Consider the following 15,083-nt stretch of genomic DNA (forward strand, 5'->3'; position numbering starts at 1 on the left):
TCAGAACGGTTTCTGCGGTTGCACGTAAAAATAAACTAATTCAGCTTTGTCAATACATCACCCCCAACTCTGACTGCTAGCACACCACAAGCCAACTTACTAATTCCCCAATTTTCATGAATCGACGAAGCAGGTGGTGGCTAAACTCACTGATATCTTGAAAACTGCGTCTAATCACTTTTTTAGGCAAAACCCCAAACTTCTGGCTTGTACTTTAATGTACGCGAATAATTATTTGCTGGCATCTATCTTTTATCTAATCCCAAGATGTCAGTTTACTGGCTGTCGAATCCGCTTGGAAGTGACTGATTACCTAAGTCAGAATATGTCCACGAAAGCTGACTCCACAAGCCAGCCTAACGTCCAAGAAGCCTACTTGGGTGTCGCTAAACAGATCACCACAATCCACCACTTTTTGGATGTGTCTCCATCAACTCACTTGTTAAACTTTCAGTTCACCAGCATGACAAATAAGTGGGGAACAAACGAAAAATAGAAATCTCTCCGCCATGAATATCCTCAAGGTGTGTGACCAATAGCAAAGATGGCAGAAAGCGGGTGGTATTCATGAGAACCTTTTCAAAACAACTCTATTCTTGACTCAAACTGACTCTGTGGTCAATCATGGAAAATGTTTCCAATTTGCCGCCGTTCTCTGTTCCAAAATCCCAAAAGAGATGAATACTGATAAAGCAAAGCGGCACCTAAAGATACACTCCGTCTCCCTTCAAGATGGATACCATCTAAAACAAATGACGTTCACTACAGCATTAATAACCAGGCACGCTAAAGCCCTCTCCATTCAGTCTTTAGAAATGAACATCCAGAAACCCAGTATTTGCTGACAGCACTCCACTTTAGAATCGGCTAATAACCAGACACACTGCATGTGACCTCCACCATTCTATCTTCTAGAAAAACCTGTTACCTTGTTCTCCAAAGGCGGTAATTGGTAAAAACAGTCAAAAACAGCCGCTCAACCAATTCGTGACATATCTGGGGACTATTATTACTTGGACGCACTGCAAGTCTTCCTTAATCAATCCCCTAACGAGATGCACTGATTAGTAAAATCCTTTACCATGACGAGGTCAAATTATTATTGGAAAACCCCCACCGTCCTCTGGAAATTGTTGGAATTTTCTCTATCCCACCTGACAATTAAAAAAGATAGTGTAAACATGAAACTCGGTCCCACACTATTTGTTCAAGGCCGTACTTGTCAAATGGGTTTTTAAAAAAACTCTAGAACGTATCAGTTTAAACACCGAAAAAGCCTGATATCCCATTCCCTTCTTCACAATCATTTAAAAACTGCATTTGTAGAAAACACAACGGGATTACATCCTGGAGAGTAGAAGGCCAGTCCACACGAAAAGCCAGAGTGGAGTGACACCCAGGGTGAGGAGACTCCAGCTCCATGAACCTAGCACTGTAGCCTCCATGTGCGCCTGGAAGAGCACTTTACCACACTGCTGCTGCAGGTCAGAGAAAGTAGTGATGGCGCCAAGCGCACCAGGAGGCGGATACTGCAGCACGAGAGGGTGCGCCAACGTGGCTGCTATTACCAAAGCCGGTGGAGAAACCATAAAAAGAAGAATTACCCCGAGGATGCGATGCAGTGGTCTGTAACGAATGATGGTCGAGGATCGTCAGTGAAAATGTATAGATTCCACCATAAAATGTGTGTTCTAGAAGGTAAAGAAGTATATGACTCGAGCAAAGCACTCTTGCATGCATTATCAAACTGTCAACCATCGTGATTTACTACACGCAATAAAATATTGGCATAGCTTACTTCATGCCATGGAAGCAAGTGAATACAAGATTCGAGAGGACACTCTAGGATAATCTCTAAGTAACTCCAACTTGGTATTGAAGACCTACCAAAATAGCATGGGAAAAGGAGCACCGAAAATTAAACCAATCAGAAAGGCGTACGCTGGCTGAGAGCGGCAAATAATGAAGAGGAAAACAGGTTCGACGGCGACAAGGAGAAGGAAAGCGGCGGAGATGTTCAATGGTGAGAGACAACCGAGAAAACAGGCCCAGAGGAGGCCGGAGAGGGCGCAGGTCAAACGCCAGTCCTGCCCGTAACCCAACCATCGACTAGAGTGGAGGTGAAACAACTTACCAAATTAAGCTAAAATGATTCCAAACCATTGCTGGCCGAGGTAAAACGTTAAAAATAGACTTCCCGAAGGGTCATAGATGATTTAAACTACTGGTAGGTCCTAGTCATTAAACAAAGATAGTGAAATTTGTAAGATTAGAAGTGCTTTTGTCACACTGTTCGTTAAAGAAACTCAACATGAAAGTTGTTCCATGAGCATAAACAAGTGGAAAGGCAAGCAACTCCCATACACGACCGGTTTTTTAAGTAAAACCGTTTCCTAATGACCAGTTAAAAAAACCCATATACAATGGAACTCAGCCAAATCTAGCGCCGAAGGAGAGAAAAACGACACCCTAATCTTTTGATGGAGTTCCTTTTGTAACATATCCGACTACCACAGCACAAAATGATTTCACAAATGCACTCTACTAGAAAAACGAACTAACTAGACCCACCTCCTGCTAACCACAGCAATCAACGGAAGGAGGAGAGCGAAACCAACAACTGCGGAAAGAAACACGGCTGCGAAGGAGACCTCGGTGAGTTGCCACACCCCGTCGGGGTCGTCTGCGGAGAAATCGAGGAGGTAGGCGTAGAGGACGTCAGGAAAGACGTGGATTGCCACACCGCCAGCCATGCACAGCCCCAGTGAGGATGCAGCGGGTAGGAGGATAGCAATGTTAAAGTCGTTACGCTCTCCCCCCTTCTTGTCCTCCTTCACTTCATGATCTGTTTTTGTGCCATTTTTGCTGGCCTTTGTCTTCGCGGTGGTGGCATGGCGCTGTCGAATCTCTATATCAGGGTCGGTGGTATCGACGGTAGAAGAAGTGAAATCAAATTTCTCAAACACATGTTTTGCCGTGAGGATCTTGGAGGACTGCTTTTCCTTAGAAGTAAACTTGACGAATATTCGGATCACCTTGAAGAAAGATATCTCAAGTGTATTTGTGCCTCTAAATTGCGCTTCATGGAAACGGTGTATTATTTAGAATGGTTCAAATCTACGAAGACGAGGCAATCAGCACACAGTTTGTTGATACCAGTCTAAGCGCCTTTACCATCTTACCTGCAAAAGCAGTCCTCCAAGAGCTACAAAGAAGAAGGGTGAGTAAACTCCGATGGATATGTAATGCCAGAGGTCCGGCAGCAGGTAATAGTAAAACGACTGATGCATTCGTTCCTGGAGGTTGTTCAAACAGCGTAGAAATCCCTCAACCAAACTACAAGGAGAGAAGAGAAGAATAGTATAGACGTGAACCTAATACCTGCCAATCTGACGAATATAATTTGTGTTTAGCTGCTGCGCCGAGGAGGGACTTGAAATGCCACGAAGAGTGAGACAGGGCACCTGAAAATTTATTAGGGGACCGTGCAATCCCGAGGGAGAGCCCGAGCTCTGTATCCAGATGGAACTGATCAATTGCTTCAGTGTTGGTAATGGATTGGAGTAAATGAAGCCCTGGAGCTAAAGCGGACCTAGAGAACATATTTTTTCAAACATACTTGACCATGCAGAGAGAGAGGAATGCTATGCTTTTTTGCCAAACGAGCAACAGTGTTGATGAGATCCAGATTCGGCAATTCACCATTTATGCCTTGGAAAGAAACATCCAAACGGGCCATGCTTAGTGAAGGGAATTCCAGAGCAAGTCCGGCTTGAAGGCTACCCGAACGGCCTCTAAGTTTAGCCCCATGAACAACTAAGCCAAATAATAATAAGGACAAACATTCCACCAACTGGGAGACGTGTTAACACCATGATAAGCATCCAACCAAGCCACCAGTCCGATGTATCCCATATCGGGGAAAAGGAATATTATATCCTTCGCCCAGTAGAGTTGAGCTAGGATTTTGTAAGTATGCAAAAACAAACTACTGCTAAGCCGTTTTGCGAGAGAAATGAGGTAGGTGTACGTTCCCGGAATGATCTCCTCAGATTCACCAGTGGCTCGAAGTGGCGCTATGACAACTAGAGCTTCTGTACGGCTGCCACCGCGCGAACGCATAATAGCGTAAAGATTTGAGCTAGAAACATTCTAAGCGATAAACATGAAATGCATAGCAAAATCTAGTTACCCCAACACTTCGAAGTAATTTATGTGAGAAGATAAACTTCTGCTCATAAACTTCAAGGCCAAACTTCTCCATTTCACGGCGAATAATGGAGGCTGTTTTGGTTTTATCTGAAGCAGCGTCAATAAACTCTTTCATTGTGTTAGAAATGTTCTGTTCTGGGTTATAGGTTTCATCGACAAGACCTGTAAAATAAAAACGCAACTTCGCATTACCGATTAACAACGCATTTTCACTGACATAGGTTTCATAATTAAATTCTGGTTGAGAGAGAGTCAAGAGACCAATGATACCAACTAGGTAAAAAAGGAGACTCAGAGACTTCGAAAATTTGACACAGCGATCAACGATAAGATGCAGCATCTAATAAGTTAGTGATCGGTTCTCGTAAACCCGGAAGACTACGAAAGCACCACCGGGGTACAAGGTTATTTAAAACTAATCAGTGGCTAATCTAACTCTGCATATCATTTGCTTACAAACGACGATAATTGTTTTGGCACAGTGTCAGTAACCGTAATTAAGAATACTGTGAGTAACCCTTGCCTCTACTAAATTTTCGTAGAATATGCATTTGCATTCGCTTAGGATTTTTAATGTTGAATTGGGATTGAAACCGGTGCTTAATAAAAGGTAAGAAACTTTATGGGTGCATTTTCACTCTGTAATAGTTATGCATTCATTAGCGAATAAATCGCTGCATTTGATTAGACTTGGTATTTGGCCTACACACTCCACGGTTATATTTCTAAACACCAGTGTATACTGGCAACAGCTACGGCAACAACTCCTCACACAATCATTTAATCGCTAGGAAAGCAAACCATACAAATTTTATCGCTCTGTATGTGCTTAAAGTACCTTGCCAGACATAAATCGTGCACAACATCCCAGGTCGTTCCCAAAATGGCAGCAGGCTAAAGTACTTCCAAAGTGCATATATTGTAACCGTACAGAGATTGGGATTCCACTGACATGACTCAGAAACCATGGTGCAGAGTGGGATTCTCACTTGTAGACACCCTTTTTCGCAAAATTAAACACACAGGCAAACAAAGTACAAGTTAACCAAGCATATTACTATGTTTTCGGTGCCACACTTAGTTCTCGATCTTATTGCAACTTATTTCATATGCTTGCACTAAGCGTTTCACACTTACTCTCTCTCCTTTTTAGATCAGGATACTAATACTTCAAGCAGAGACCTCACACTTCTACTTGGATTATTTGGTCGATTTAAACTATTCCATGTGTTTCCAAGATCATCTCTGATCCTTAGGACGACTAATTATTGCACTTTTGCCCTTCGATACTAATAAATTTGCATTTGCCACCACCAACTCACGCTCATTTTTATAGTTTCTATAAATAGTGAAACATAAATGATAAAGACAAATCCTCTCATAGGCATTATCTTCCCTAGATCAGGTGTATATCAAGACAAGTCACAGCACTAAGGCTGTTGAATGTCATGAGAGATCGTACATCACTCCCAGGAGCGCAATAAAATTCCGTAATGCTAAATCACAAATACATTGCCTCCTTTGTTACAGTTCGTGCTTATGGGATCCGCACACTTCCAAATACGCACTTATTCCATTGGAAATCTTGGTCCTTTTAGCCTCCAAATAAAAAAGAGAAACATTGGGTTAGGTTTATTTTGCACAAATTTTTTTGGAGTGCACACAGTTTTGCATACAGAAAGCAATACTATACGTTAATGTGTTACAAAGTCGGAGTAATTTACTTGTCTGTGTCACTTCATCTCTCACCAAAGTAACGAAGAACAAGCTCGCAACTACGGACAGTGGCAAAAAACAACAATCATTTAATAGTGTTTTATTCTGAAAATAATTTTCAATTTAAGTGGTATTGCTTAAAGGGAAATCGTCGACTCGAAAACGAAAGACGTTCATTGAATATCAGACGAGACCCTATTGTAATACAATAGTGGTTTACCCCCCGGTATTGGCGAGGCGCCACTTTTGTACTTTGAATTAGCCCTCTTATACCTCGCAAGGTTAGCTGGCCTTCGGGCCATGCTAATAGCTCAGACACCTTCTCTGCGCTGAATATATATTCTGCCCGAGTATTGTGTCTTCTTTCGTCCTCAGGGAAGTCTCGGAATGCTACATTGGTGGCAGCGGAAAGCGGGCCCGATCTTAAAGGACATGTATCCTGATTTCCCACTTCTACGCGATAAACCTTAGCGGAGCGGAAGAAGTACATATGCCACGGATGGGAGAATGGTGATGACCCCTAACAGAAGGGTTGAAGTTGACGTCTACCTTCGGCATCTCTTTCAGTCCCATGTTCTGCAGGAAAGCTATTAACAACTGAAGCTGCACTAGTCGTGAACCATCTGGATGTTTTGTTACAGACTTTTCCCACCGTCCCCCATGCACCTGTACTAAATCTCGTCATTCCTTACACAAATCTACCTTTAGGCCAGTGTCCTTACATCCATCCCCACCCTAAATCAAGTTCCTAAACCAGACGAAACTCGGTAGTTGACAGGATAGCCAGCATGACCTGTCAACTAAACACCGTTTCCGTTATTTCCCCTGTGACGTTGACGGTGAACCGAATCTGAAAGTAGACTTATAGCACCAGATCCTCCCTCTCTCTCGCTACTATTTAAGTAACAACCTCGCAACTGCTTTTCATAGCAAGTCATGGTTTATTCATCATAAATAGATAATGACAAGTAGCAGTTCTACGAAGATCAAACGCCCGCAAAATCAAATGAACGTTCAAAAATAAGAACAAATGCATAGAACCCGTGTCAAAGTCTGCATTGAGGAAGACTTATACCGATCCCGGTCCGGAATACGCCACTTGCTTAGGTTAAAGCTAAGCTCTTCATTCTGCGTAAATGATAAGTTCGCTGTCACCTTCACGAATGTGCGGCAGAATTCCCATCGAGTGATTACACCAAGAGGTATAGCAAGTGGAGTCGCTAATAGAAATAAGATGCTTCTGGCCCTATAATAATAGCACTTTTAAATAATTTGGACAGCCATTGAATCAGTTATTCTGGTAGTAATCGTGTTGGTACCATTAAAACAGGAGCGGTGGAGTTAGTATGACCGACAGTTCTCCATGACCCCGGTAGCCGATACCAAAACATGGGAACCCAAATATTGTGAACAATAAAATGTCTGTTAGAAAACAGAGAAAGCACAGTACAAAACCCTAAAAAGAAATCCGGCACGCGGAAGCAAAGCGAGTAGACCGAGCAATCTATTGACGAAAGATCAACGAACCTATGTACACGGCACGAATATACAAATGACACACCTAGTTGACAATGGCCTTAACAATGTTTGACCATTCCCCTGTCCTGCCTAGCGCATCTACGCCATGCATCACGAAGAAATGCACGCTATTGGGAGGCAAGTTAACCGCCACGAAGGAAAGGGGCAGGCTAGGTGCGGTAATCACAGCGATCTTCATTGACAGAAGAGAGAAATGAAAGCATTTGAAAAACAATCAAATGGTAGTTATAGTATAGAAAGAAATACCTTGGTCCAAGCTATTCCTAGCTGGACTTTAATGGCGTCACCTTCGGTGGGAGTATAGGAGTAGAGGTAATAAACATTGGCTGGTTGGAACTGCACTGTGAGGGAGGATTGGTCTAACCGGCCCTCAATAGAGATACCTGTTACGTAATTTTACTCTGGAATTTAGAAATATGAAACCCACCTCCTACTGCAGGTGAGGCGGATAGTATAAGTGGTGGTTGCATTGGAACGATGACAATGCTCCCTCCGAGGTTCAAAGTGATGTCCGGAGGAGTGTACTTCGGAAGAGGAGGAGCTTGAATCAAGAAGAAATCCTGAGGAGCCTTCGCATATGATGCGCGCACTTTATTTGAGTTGACATCGCCACTTTTTGTAAGGGACTTTCGTGATAGCAGCCTATTGACTAGATGCGGTGGGAGCTTCTGCTCCTTTGACGACTCTAAGAGTGCCTTTGATGCTGAGGTTGTTGCCAGTGGTATAATCTAGAAGTAAGCAAGACTTCACTTAAAACCCCGATGACACATGGTGGTCTAGGAGTTATATAGGTACGGAACCTGATCTGGGACTTTATCCTTGGTTTCTTTGACTGATGCTGCGCATGCTGCAACAGATTCTTGCATTTCTTCAACGTCACTTGTCAACTTATTGCACAAGGCTACAGCTGATTTCAGGGAGTCAACTAGGTCATTAATATGCGAACTGAGGTTTCTCGACAACATTTTGAGAACTTCGGAGCGGATAGCTTCTTTCGCCTGTACGGATGTGATATCTTCTACACCGTTTACAATTTCAGCCTGAAAAGCTGCACTCGGAGGGGATGAGTTTGTCTTCATTTTTGCGTACACCCCAGGCTATTGCGATAAGTAGGCTAAAAAGGAATAGATTGCAGGATTTGAAGGTCTCACATTTGGGGTCATCTAAAGTGCAACGGTACTTGTGCTGATATAAACAAACAAGGACTCAGTAATAATATAAGTGAGCGTAAATATTTTTTGACGTACTAAAGCACAAAATGGATATAAAGGGATCAACTATTGGTGGAAAGGACAGCATCGACTACCGAGGGATGCTTATGCTCTTCTAAGTACGTCTGCTACAGCATTCTTCACTGGTCAAACAATCATATAAAGCCATGGAAAACTGGCTAAAGTCCTTTCCAAAACTTCGGCATAGCTTTGATGCTGCGCAATAAAAATTATTTTATCATACGCCAGTTTCCAAAAGAGGATTAATATATTCTACAAAAACCCCATCTGTCATGCAGAGCTATGATTGTATAGTGGCAAATTTAAACAAGGAATATGTCCTGTTACGCATACCTTGAGTAAAAATAATCTTGCGAGAGCTCATCGCAACTGTTATTTGCGATTAAAAATTGGATCTTTTTTAGAAGTTTATTGAAAAACTAAACTTTCATGGTCCAAAGTCTCTGAAATTTTTTTACGCTGATATAAGTTGTATGCTGGCTTTGGTATTGAAAACGGAAATCCATGTTAATTCTTTCCCCTACTTTGGGAGGAGACGTGCTGTGCTCCTCTCAAAATCTGCTTTGTTTAACTTACAGCAGGTGTTTAGCGCATAACTAACACTTATTTTTCAGCCTCGTGTTGTCCGTCGAATTTGTGTTTGTTTTGTCTAATGGCTCTGTGTGATGCTTCAATGATTGAGCAGGTGATGGACACACCATTTGAGCTCTCAAATTTTGTGTGCTGCTCTCACCTGTGCAAGTAATACGACATTAGGCTATTTTCTGTATACTATTCGGGCTCATGCTTGTAAATATTCTATTCCACTTAATTCAACTTATTTCCCATTATTGAGGCAAGACGGTATGCTCCTTGACTTACCTCTTCCTTTTAAATCCTTGTACGTATGTTAGCTTTACCCCTTGTGGCACTGCTTTTATGAAAGCATCGCCCTTACTTGTATTTACTCGTACGATGCCTTTGAAACTGGCTCCAGTAATGAACTTATTTGCTTCTACCTCTTTAGGCAATAACGGAACATGTGAAGGGTCTCATGACGGCCAATGGTAGTAGTACTCTTCAGGGGTCTCCCTATCCTGAGGTTGCCGAGGTCATGCGAACATTTTCTACGAACATTGTCCTACTTCGTCAAACTGATGAAGTTCGTGAAATGCAAACTGTTCTGCGAGATAGGTACACTTTCTTCAAAATAACTGTAACTTCGTCTCTACTACTCATTTCGTCAAATTTCGTGCTTTTTGAAGAACCACCACGAGGAATGATTTCGTCTTTTATGCAAATCGTCTCATTCGTTTGGTGATGGAAGAGGGTCTCAATCAGCTCCCCTTTGAAGAGGTTTCTGTTACAACTCCCACAGGTGAGATATGCTTGCATCTTTTTTATCATACCTGTAACGTGCGCGCTTTCCGAGGTCACCCGGTGGCTATTTCACTGATGTCCTAAACATGCTTGTACTTCGTACCGTAAGCTGGGTCAGTGAAATCTTAAAAATCCTCTACTGCAGGTGTGGGTTTGCATTTTCGACAATGAATAGTGGATTTGGTAGTCATTATTGCTTTTATTTCTTGAGCAGTTATTGACGGTTCATATTTCTCTTGTGAATATCAAGTAAGTCATTGACTTATAGTACCCGAATAGCTGTTCAGAATGCGCGTCTGATGGTAACTTTACTATTAGCGAAGGGAAGGATTAGATAGCATGACCAGAACTCCGTTGGCGATTGTTGCTTGTGGTGGCATTAAATGAGACATCTATTAATTGCTTTATTAAAGAGCTGTTTCGGTTTTTGAATTACATTTGCGATTGCCAGAGCAGTTCACTGTCGACGTAGAGACAAAAATATGCTAGACTGAGGCCCCGCGTTATGCAACTGCCGTGCGGTTTGCTACTGTTACAAGTGTGTCACACGGTTCATTTTTTGCCGAGGTGTGGTTCTTTTTAGATCTTTTCACATCTCCCAGCTAACTCAGCTGATTCAGCTGTACTGCTTTTCAGCACAATGTTTACTTTCTCACCTCAACTCTTTCATCCACTTCACTTACTAGTATTTCTTGTGTTTTGTGTCTTCCACTCATTGCACAAAACAATGAATAACTTTTCCTCAGGTTCACCAGGCTCAGATTCGAACGACCTTTTTGGTATGCACTGGGTTGAGGCAATTAGATGGTCTTTTGCCTCTTACTTTCTTGACTTATCAAGGCAGGATATTCCCAGTACCTATTATGCGTCAGCCATAATTTTTTCACCTAAATGGCGAAACCGAATGTCCCTCTGTTTTAATCCTTTTAACTCTGGGACGTCCTCAAAGTTGATCACTGCTGTCGTACTTCATTCTTATCCATATTTTTGTTCTCAATTGTTTAGATGTTGGGTTTTGAATTCGGGGATCGTCATTGCTAAAGCGCGTTTTCTCCTAGATCCCACCTTTTTCTTTCCCTGAAAAGTGCCGAAATGTGGTACCCTGCAACAATACTGTCCTTGGTTTTGAGGCTTCCCAGATTTATTTTCTGGTCCTTGATATAAAAATAAGGGAATATTTTGACGATATCAGTGGAAGATTTGATGGAAATTGGAGATTAAATGCTTCGTCGCAAAAGTGTCACATGGCACCTTATCAATGTCCATATTACATGAACAACACGTTTTGAAGCAAAGCCAAATTCCAGTGAGTGATGCAGTCACTAGACTTTGCAAGAGGCGATGTCACATTGTTCATGATGTTTCGCTTCCTTCCTGTTCACTAATACCTAAACTGATTGCTGATCCGCTACTTGAATGAAGTGCCGGTTATCAGTTTCCATGTTCTTAAATCTTGGTTATACCCCAGTTTATCAATGCACCTTTCCTTGTTTAGAAGTCTCTTGAAACGCCTTAGTCTAGGCAGGTTCCGACTTTCTTTTCTTCCACTACGGAAAAGGATTTCCGGCTTTTTTTCTGACAACAAGATTAAGAACGATGCACCTCATCTTATTTTTAAATTCTGTTCTCGCTTACATTAGCAGAAGAGCCTGCGCTTTTCCTGTATGCCCAGTGAGCGGCTTTCCTCCTTTTCCACTCCTCATCAATAGGCCACCAATGCAATAGATTGAAGTATTTCGCAACGGGGTTTCATGTTCTTGAATTGTGGTCGTGTTGCACACTCTCGTCTCACGATACCTCATTACTCGCCTGAATCAAATATGGGCTGTCTTTGTGACAACAGAATGAAGCCCGTACTGCTTTTCGCCTACTCCGAAAATTGTTCCACTCTCTCCCTACCACCAGGGCATCGCTACAACGGGCTGAAATTTCTGCGCGGCAACTGCGGCGTCTCAATTGTGCGCAGTGGCGAAGCGATGGAGCGTGGCCTGCGCGACTGCTGTCGGGGGCTGCGGATTGGCAAAATCCTCATCACCGTCTCAGAGGAGTTTGGCCAAATCTCCGAGCCGCGCGTCGTCTACGCCAAACTCCCGCCCGGCATCGAGTCACGCAAGGTTCTCCTCATGTATCCCACGCTCAGTAAGTGTGGAACCAACTTATCAGCCCTCTTTATTACTTCGATTGTCCCCATTTCTTTGCGGTGCTTTTCGCTGGTTTTTTCGGATGTTGAAACTATTTGGCCTGCCCATAATTGAGAGGTAGTGCTGATTGTTTCAGTTTCGGTGGCTTCCAGATAAGGGCATACCAGAACAACGCCTCTGACTCCACTTACCGGAAAGTGTTTCTGTTGGGATTTATGCTATAAGATCAGATATCACGGTGTTTTCTTGAGTTTGAATCGTGCAACGTGTTTTTAGATCAGGGCTATATCTAGTTCTCAGGACTCAAATCACAAATGGGTATCTGTCTTGCTTTTGCCCCTACTTTAGAAACTGGGAACATTGTGCTGACTGCACTGGAATTGCTTCGAAGTTACAACGTCTCCGCCGAGAACGTCATCCTCCACACGCTTTTCGCGTCACCACAAGGTACAACACAATTTCTTTCGGAAAATCCTATTTTTATTACTCATCTTGCGGCCTTAAATTAATCCCGACTAAATGAAACTACTTCATCTCAGGAAGTGCTGTGTATCTCGGCAGTTTCAATTCCCCTCTTCGTATGTCCACAAGTTCCCTGTCAAATGGGGAAAGTGTTATGTTATCATCCACATTCTACGCTTAAAGACTGTATTTTAAAGTAGCTTATCTTGTGCTTCGAATTAGTTGCCGTCCTGACCTGTGACTGTTTGTAAGGTGCCACCAGTCTTTTAGGTAATTCAATTTCATATTTGCATCGTCTGGTGTTGAACGGCTTCATTCTAAAACAAACGCAACCAGCCACTCCAAGTGGTTTGATTCATTCGCACACATGCGGATGAAATTTTTAGGAGATCAAATGATCTCGAATCGCTAATCAAAAAAGTTTTTAATCCGCAAGGTGCCTCGCCAGCAAATTGAATTGCTTGCCCATTCTAGAATAGTGATTTAAAAATCCTACCAGGTTTTATAGAGTCAAAATTGATTAGTATGATGAAAGGTGATTTCGTTTGGGAGTACTTAATACTGTCTCTCCACCTACCTCCTATCAAAGCGATATTATTGACTAAATCATGCATTCTCCATCTATATTACAGTTCAATTTACATTTGCTATGTTTACAAGAACTTGATTCACCTTATCCCAGAGAAACAAAATCTAAACAGTCACTGCTGGGCACCCCCAAGGAATGGTTTCATTTAGCCCCAGGCCTGCAAGTTTGTCCCTAAGGTCGAATGATGGCACTTCTATCGTGTAAAATGTTGCTTACAGATCGGTTTAAAGGTAGGTCCATGCATGACATTTTTAACCTTGTTTTGTGCAGGACTGAAGAACGTACTAACAAGAAATCCAGCGCTCACAGTCGTCACCTCGGAAGTACATCCAGTGGTTCCGAGCCACTTTGACCAGTCCTACTTTGGCACAATGTAGAAGGAACGTCCAATCGGGAATGCTTTGTATCTTCAGTGTATTTTAGACCTGCCACGTCCTATCCCTCTCCCACTTCACTGGTGTACGCTGGACTGCGTGTTCGCTATAGTTTCCATGAAACTATGTGCCAGATAAATATGGAGTCAATGTTCTTGTGATTTCGGATTGGGGGATTTCTTGAAAGACGTGTCTGATTTGTCGTATTAGGTGATCGAAGGGGATCTAGTAAACTCGTAAGTCCAGAGATCTGAAAGACTGAAAAGGAGTGGGACGCAGCTGCCCACACTATTTTGAGAAGTACATTAACGCCAAGTCAGGAAGTGTGATACGGGGGAGCTGGTACGTGGTGAAATGCGGAGTTCGCGAGACATTGGGGGGGCCATTGGTGTTACTCATCTTCGGTAACAAGGGGGAAAGAAAGCTTTTCCATAAGGTCGTCAACTTTGGCCTGCAGGCGAGGTAGAACTACTGGATCAATGAAGATGTGGGAGTCGTCAAGATCTGACAAGACGAAACGAGAGCCAATAATGAGGTTTTCAGACAAGTAGGTTAGGAATTGTTTCATGGCTGGGTCGCTAAATGAAATTAGTGCTTAGAGGAAACCAACCATTTAACGAGCACGCCTTTTATAACATTCACCATTTTGCGTAAGAGCTCCGGACGAGTACCAAGGCAACCTTGGTGTGATGAAGGCTACAAGTAAGGAGATTATTAAACCAGCGACTATAACTTCTGTAGACCGATATGGCGTAGGGTTTGTGTGAAAAATATGCCAAAATCTGCCTTATTTGAGTAAAACATTTATTCGCGAGAAAACATAACAATATACAGTCTTAACTAAGAAATTCTGAAAGAGTGCTTATAAGAAGTGGTAGTTCATTACCTGTCTGTACAAAGTTTTGGCATTATCCGCCAAAAAGTTGATATGTTTACGCCGATATGCGGTATCAAGTCCATAATGAGTGCTAAATTATTTCAATTGTAGTATCTCAAAACTTTTTGGGGATAAAAGAAGGCATAATATGTAGTGTAGAAGGCAGAATATGCAGTGCCGACATGGTGGATTATAGTTACCCTCGTATCCTTTGGGATTTGCACACGAGGTAGACATTGAGAGCCGCTGCTTTTATTATGATAAAATATTAATTTTTAGTTTTGGCAGTTGTTTCTAGCTTACGACAGGACTATTTTGTCTCCGTTCCAACTATCACCTACTTAACATTCGTTCTCGTCCTTATGTTGCCGTGCGCATAGCCAGTCCGTGGGTGTCGTCGGCGTTAAGTTGCTATGTGGTACGAAATAATCCCATCTTTCGCGATTATGCTTGGTGCTGCTGCACTTATGGACCCTTTATGTAAAGTATCCGCTTACCTTTTGTACGGAAGGGTAGGAGAAGTCGTCAGATATCTATTTTGTAGTGGAGCGGTTCTGACTTTTTCACGAACGCGGAGATTTC

At 42.6% G+C, this 15,083-nt stretch overlaps 3 protein-coding genes across 3 annotated transcripts; 1 reads left to right on the forward strand and 2 right to left on the reverse strand. All coding sequences in view use genetic code 11, as the record gives it.

Moving 5' to 3' along the window:
* Positions 1-1,340: 1,340 nt before the first annotated feature.
* Positions 1,341-8,546, reverse strand: EGR_08920 (Glycosylphosphatidylinositol anchor attachment 1 protein; the record flags this gene model as incomplete). The annotated part of the gene is made up of 12 exons (XM_024498169.1): positions 1,341-1,626; positions 1,942-2,109; positions 2,572-3,035; positions 3,183-3,336; positions 3,382-3,581; positions 3,620-3,816; positions 3,855-3,959; positions 3,993-4,152; positions 4,193-4,552; positions 7,714-7,850; positions 7,895-8,195; positions 8,268-8,546. The coding sequence occupies 12 exons, from the start codon at positions 8,544-8,546 to the stop codon at positions 1,341-1,343; spliced, it is 2,811 nt and encodes a 936-aa protein (XP_024347414.1).
* An 805-nt stretch (positions 8,547-9,351) lies between these two features.
* Positions 9,352-13,627, forward strand: EGR_08921 (Uracil phosphoribosyltransferase; the record flags this gene model as incomplete). Its single annotated transcript, XM_024498170.1, has 6 exons — positions 9,352-9,384; positions 9,706-9,872; positions 9,944-10,056; positions 11,964-12,197; positions 12,548-12,646; positions 13,521-13,627. The coding sequence occupies 6 exons, from the start codon at positions 9,352-9,354 to the stop codon at positions 13,625-13,627; spliced, it is 753 nt and encodes a 250-aa protein (XP_024347415.1).
* Positions 13,628-14,015: 388 nt separating this feature from the next.
* On the reverse strand, positions 14,016-14,269 carry EGR_08922 (General transcription factor IIH subunit 5; the record flags this gene model as incomplete). Its single annotated transcript, XM_024498171.1, has 2 exons — positions 14,016-14,202; positions 14,235-14,269. 2 exons carry the CDS (start codon positions 14,267-14,269, stop codon positions 14,016-14,018), a joined length of 222 nt encoding a protein of 73 aa, XP_024347416.1.
* Between the last annotated feature and the right edge of the window lie 814 nt (positions 14,270-15,083).

This window comes from Echinococcus granulosus (assembly GCF_000524195.1).
Source record: "Echinococcus granulosus chromosome Unknown EG_S00124, whole genome shotgun sequence".
Taxonomy (NCBI): Eukaryota; Metazoa; Platyhelminthes; class Cestoda; order Cyclophyllidea; family Taeniidae; genus Echinococcus; species Echinococcus granulosus.